At 43.8% G+C, this 6,102-nt stretch overlaps 1 protein-coding gene across 7 annotated transcripts in view; it reads right to left on the bottom strand.

Annotated features, from left to right (window-relative positions):
* The window catches only part of RNF144B (ring finger protein 144B), a 154,397-nt gene that overhangs the window by 64,509 nt on the left and 83,786 nt on the right, over positions 1 to 6,102 (bottom strand). For all 7 annotated transcript variants that reach the window (XM_056521267.1, XM_056521269.1, XM_056521270.1 and 4 more), the window contains one exon: positions 5,815 to 6,017. In XM_056521267.1, the coding sequence (XP_056377242.1) occupies positions 5,815 to 5,979 (165 nt within the window). In that variant the 5' untranslated portion in view covers positions 5,980 to 6,017. The remainder of the gene's footprint in view (positions 1 to 5,814; positions 6,018 to 6,102) is intronic.

Below are 6,102 nucleotides of genomic sequence, written 5' to 3'. Positions count from 1 at the left end.
CATCGGGGTTTTGGCTCATTCTGCCCATTTTTTCGGGGCATCCTGGGCCTTTCACTTCGTGGCTTCGGCCTCGCAGTTCTGTAAAGCGGCCACGTGGTCGTCTTTGCTCTCTTTCACAAGGTTTTACCAGATTCACACTTATGCATCAGCTGATGCTACTCTGGGCCGTAAGGCGTTGCAGGCGGCGGTGGTCCAGCCGTTCACCTGACTGATTCCTTACCCACCCAAGGGACGGCTTTGGTACGTCCCAAGGTCTGTGTCCCCCAATGGAGCCGATCGAGAAAAGGAGATTTTTGTTCTTACTGTAAAATCCTTTTCTCAGAGGATCTATTGGGGGACACAGCTCCCGCCCTCTCTTTGGTGTTCCTGTGTTTGGTTACCTGTCCGAGGGTGTGTTCAGTTATTTTTTGTTCTGGTTGCCTCAGACTGGTCTTTGTTCTCTGCCTCTCGGTCACCTCCTACTGCTTGGTGACTAAACTGATTACGCCCTGCTGGTATCCGCCTGGAGGCACCCTGACAAGAAGTTTCAGGAAACATAGAAGGTTCAAGTGCGGTATCCCTTCACCAAGGACCTCATTGCTCGGTGGACCTCCTCTCCAGGAGGACGGGGAGAACATATGATTATTTCCCCAATGTGGGGACAGCCGCTGCGGCTGATAATTCAGTTATTCATTTGAGAGGGGGAGGGGCCCGACTGGTATTGCGGTATAGGAAAAATTGATATCGTGCTGGAAAAACATACCGGTATTCGGTATGAACTGGTATACTGCCCAGCACTAGGTGAGTTGACCGCTGTCTGCCGTTCTGGATGATTGGATCGCCGCAGCAGCGCTGCGGGCGATCCGATCATCCATATTTCTGTATTGATCACAGCATCTGAGGGGTTAATGGCAGACATCCGCGCGATCGCGGATGTCGGACATTACCAGCAGGTCCCTGGCTGCGATCAGCAGTTGGGACAAGCCGTGCATGATCCGATCATCAATGCTCAAGGTCATGTACAGGATGTAAATATACATACTAGTGCGCTAAGCACCACAGCACCAGGACGTAAATTTATGTCCTCGGTCGTTAAGGGGTTAATTCTAGGGATCGACCGATGATTGGTTTGGCCGATATTAATCGGCTGATATTCACGATTTTGGACATTATCGGTATCGGCAATTACCTTGCCGATAATGCCCCGTCCCAGCCAGAGACCGCCACCGCCACCCCATTGCCTCCCCCATCTTATAATTACCTGTTCCCGGAATAATTATCGGTATCGATCCTAAAAAAATATCAATATTGGTCGATCCTTAGTTAATTCAAGTGCTAAATAGCCAAGAGTGATTGACAGGTATTGTGCCTTTACTACTTTGTAGCAGTTTATGCCTTTTGGGAAAAAAATAAATAAATTAGCTTTTTCCCAGGGGTAGGCAAAGGCTGCCCACAGTAGTAAGGAGATTACATGAGGAGGTTTGTTACAGTGTGTCACCCCAGTAGTAAGGTGATTACATGAGGAGGAGGTTTGTTACAGCATGTTACTCTTCTACTCCGTAGGCAGCTGTAAGCCTGTGGCCTGTAAGAATCCTGGAACTGTGCATGATGTCAAGTATTAGCTTGGACATTTTCTTTTTTTTTTTTTTTTTTGCGCAAACTGGGGGGGGGGGGGGGGGGAATATTCGAAATCTTGGGTGAGTTCCCACACTTTTTTTTTCCAGGACTTGACCCCTGGGTGGGATTACACTGCTGCCTGTGAGCAGATGATGAGAGAAGCTGGTGACTGAATGGAGGATTTTTTGTTTAAAAATTAAGTGTTCCTGCATGTATTTATATTTGTGTGGATATATATATGTATGTGTGTAAATCTGTGTTGTCTAGGTAATGTTCATGTGTATGAATAAATGGTGTGTGTGTGTGTGTGTGTATCTAATACAGGGGGACTACAATCATATGCCTCCAGCTGTTTCAAAACTACAACTCCCAGCATGCCTGCACAGCCAAATGATGTGTGGGCATGCCGGGAGTTATAGTTCTGCAACAGTAGGAGGAACACAGCCTGCAGCAACACTGCTGTATATCTGAGTTTTACCAATCATATGCCTCCAGCTGTTGCAAAACTACAACTCAAAGGATGTGTGGGCATGCTGGGAAGTGTAGTTTTGCAAAAGCTGTAAGCACACCGTGTGTGTATGTATAGCAGAAAACAAGATAGGAAAGGGTTAGAGATGCTCACTCCCGAGACCAGTGACTGAGGAGAGTGAGGGAGGGGGAGTGGTTATCACCTAAGGAGAAGAAAAGGGACCCGCCCCCTGCTTCTGGTCAACAACATTAAGGTAATTCAAAAATAAAGCCAATTCTGAGAGAAATAAAGGTCATAGACAAAAAAGCATATGTACATGAAAAGGATGAGAAACCGAATAGTTGTTTTTTTTTTGGGTGATCTGACAGGTACGTTTTAAGAACGCCACCTATTTATACCCTAATGGCCAAGCCCCATTTTTCAAATCTGGCATGTCTCTCTTTAAGGTTATGTTCACATGACAACATTTCCATAATTCCACAAAAATTCAGATCTCCTGTGCCCCCACGCACAGGAGATCATCAAGAGGTATGCACACATCCAATCGCAAGAACGTACCTGCAGATAGGACATATGCATAGTACTTATACAGGGATGTGGAAATTATATTGCCTGATGCCCGGGACATGCAGTTCCGGATGCAGGGCAAGTGAATTCTTCAGGCATTTAGCCCTGCTGCGGGCAAGCAGGGCTAAATGCCTTAGGAATTCATATATAATGGGGTAATCATTCTTGCCCCATCACTAAACTCCAGCTGTATCCTGCAGACTATAGTGAGCAATGCAGGATGTCTGCGTCCCGGCATAGGCGTGTGCGATTATGTCACTCGCGATGCTCACCTCCGTCCGGACAGAGGATGTGGTCCAGCAACATAACGGAGCGCAATTGGGGGCAGAGGACAGGTAATAGGTAATCAGAGAGGGGAGGGGGGTTGGGTAAATAAGTGAATAATGTGGTACAGGAGGGGGGGGGGGAGGAAGAGGTGGGCTGAAATATAATGGCACTGGGAGCATTGAAGGGGAGGAAGAAAATATGGCACAGGGAGCATTGAAGGTGGGAATATGGCAAAGAGAGCATTGAAAAGGGGGGGGGGAATATGGACCAGGGGGCATCGGAGAGGGGGGGGGGGGGGGAGAATATAATAGCACAGGTGGCCCTACCTGATAGAGGGACATACCAACCTGAAGGAGGGGGGGGGGGGGGAACAACCTACTTAAATGAATACTGTAGTGCAAAATAATTTATCCCCTATAGGGGTAAGTGATAGATCGCAGGGAGTCTGACGACTGGGGACCCCCTGCGATCTCATGTACTGGACCCCGGCAGTCGGCATAATGCTGCGTCTGAAATTCCCCCATCCATGTATCTCTATAGGATACATATGGGGGGGGGGGGGGGGAGTTGGCTTAAGCACAGGGCAACTCAAGTCGTGAAAGTAGAGAAGAAAGGGAAATATAAAGGAGAAGAAAAAGAGGAAAGAACAAAAAGGGGGAAAAGAAAAAGGGGAAACATTCATTCATTCACACATTACTATCTTCAATTATAGTAAGCTCTCACTTACCATCCACCATTCATTTGTAACTCTGGTATTAATGCATACAAAAAAAGAAAGGGAAAGCAATTCTTCCTAGATAGTCAGACTGTCAGACATCCATCCATTCACCCGAGTGATGAAATGAGTGTTACGGAAATTGTCGGTTCCAAGATTCTGCATCTTTTCATTTATACCAGTCTTATCTAATTTTTTATACCCAATGGTGCCAAATGTTATTAGCACCACATGATGTTAAGCTCTCTATTCCGTTCAGTTTTAACCTCTCCATTGTACACACTTGACTTAAATAAAAATTTCTGTTATACCTGGGGCATGAGGTGGCTTCTAGCTTTTTGCTATTGCTGTACAGACCACTGATAATAAATGAAAGGTTATCAGTCTATCCCTATATGTAAGTGCTTCCAATCCTATTTTTAGAAGGGCAACATCAGGGTCCCATTTTATATGTTTCCCTAGTATAGTAATTAATTGGGTATTAAATTTCCTTCCACAACAGCTGCATTGGTGGATAAGTCCACCATATATATGCGTAAGTGACCCGTTCTTTCTCACATCTCCAAAAATGCGGCGAAATGTTGTTGTTAGGATACATTTTGCTATATATATTGGGGTGCGGTACCAACGGTACAGTAACTTACAGGAACTTTCCAAGTGTAAATCACAATGAGACATTTGTAGGTAAAGCATATATTTTAACCCAAATCTCAGGGGGAACATGTATATCTAAATCTTTTTCCCACTTTGCCTGAAAATTTAAACTTACACCTTGTACCGTGTGTCGATATGCCTTATATGCCTTTGAGATAACACTTTTTAATGCCGTGCTATGGCCCAGCATTGTTCAGTGTTTAAAATTAAATGATTTAAGGTAATAGTCCCCTATTAGCACTAAAACAAATTGGGAATTTCTCCGGCCCTTATCCCGGTTTCGGGGGAAGCAGGGCCGGACCCGACAAGCGCTGCGGCGCTCAGCAGTCTGTATGGAGCGGGCTCCAGACTCTAGACCGTGCCGTACTCTGCAGCCCCTGGATGTTCTCAGTAGCTAGGGGCCGCCGCTAATAGCCAGCATGCGGCTATTAACCCTTTAGATTGCAGCTGTCAAAGCTGACAGCGGCGTCTAAAAGGACCTGTGAATGCTCCCTGGTGGGCTAGTTGGGTGGATTGCCCCCCAGCAGAACGATCCGGGGGGGGGAGATCCACTATAGAGGTAGTCGTAGGGCTTACCTCTGTTCCCTGCTGTCCCGCGGCTCTGTCATTGATCGATTCTAGCTGGACTAGGCTCTATCAATGGATCGCAGAGCACACAGATCAATGGAGTTCAATAGAACTCTATTGATCTATATGAGGAATCTAATGATTCCTCCAAAAAGTCCCCTAAGGGACTAAAAGTGTAAAAAAAAAAAAAAAATGTTCCAATAAAAAGTTAAAGACACACATTAACCCCTTCACTATTTAAAGTTCAAATCACCCCCTATTCCTATGTAAAAACATGTAAACATAAAAATAAACATATTTGGTATCTAATATAAAATATAACATTATGTATCCCATACGGTAAATGACATAAATGTAAAAAAAAAAAAAAAAACACAGAATTGCAATTTTTATAATATCCCAGACCAGAAAAAAAAGTTGAGAATAAAAAGTCAGATCAATACCAAAATGGTACCGATAAAAAAAACAGATCATGGTGCAAAAATTAGCCCTCATACAGCCTCATGCGAAAAAAATTGCAAAATATCGTCTTTGAGACAGAATCGGGATATTGTACCGTCATAAGTGTATCGTGATATGTATCGTATCGCCAGATTCTTGCCAATTAACACCCCTACATGTAACCCAGATTGGGAAATGCGGCCTATGAGGAATAGAGTAAATGTATTCCCCTCAGGAACAAAAAATAAATAAAAAAATAAAAATAAAAAAAAGTGGCAACATTTTACAGAGAACAGCACTGTAGTTCGGTATTCTTTTTGTGTCACCTTTTGGTTGATATGGCTATGGCTAATATCAGCACTTTAGTATTTAGAAAAGGTTAAGGTAAAAATAAATAAATAAAATTAAACAGAATTTCTTCTACTTGTTAGATTCTAATTTTAACTTTGAGATCCTCAAATTATTGTTTTTTTTTCTCCAATAAAACTTTCAAACCCATAATATCTGACAGCAAAAATTAGAGCAACAAACTTCTTACCGTTGTGCAGAAGATGCAGCTGCATTCTCGAAGGGTGGTCATCATATTAAGAGGGTGTTCACACAGGCATAGCTTGCACATAATCAACGGTTCAAGAGCCAATTCCCCAGGAGTGGAATTGCCATTCACGATGGCATGATGACAGATTTTACCAGCAGAAGCCATACTTGTCTTAAGCCGTCAACATCTTTATCACTCTGGTACTGGAAGAAAGATGAAATATGGAGACACTGATGTAAAGTTTTAAGAATATGGTCTAACAATGCTATCCAACCACAAAAGCAAAAT

This window comes from Hyla sarda, chromosome 5 (assembly GCF_029499605.1).
Source record: "Hyla sarda isolate aHylSar1 chromosome 5, aHylSar1.hap1, whole genome shotgun sequence".
NCBI lineage: Eukaryota > Metazoa > Chordata > Amphibia > Anura > Hylidae > Hyla > Hyla sarda.
This window is presented reverse-complemented; position numbering and strand designations above follow the sequence as displayed.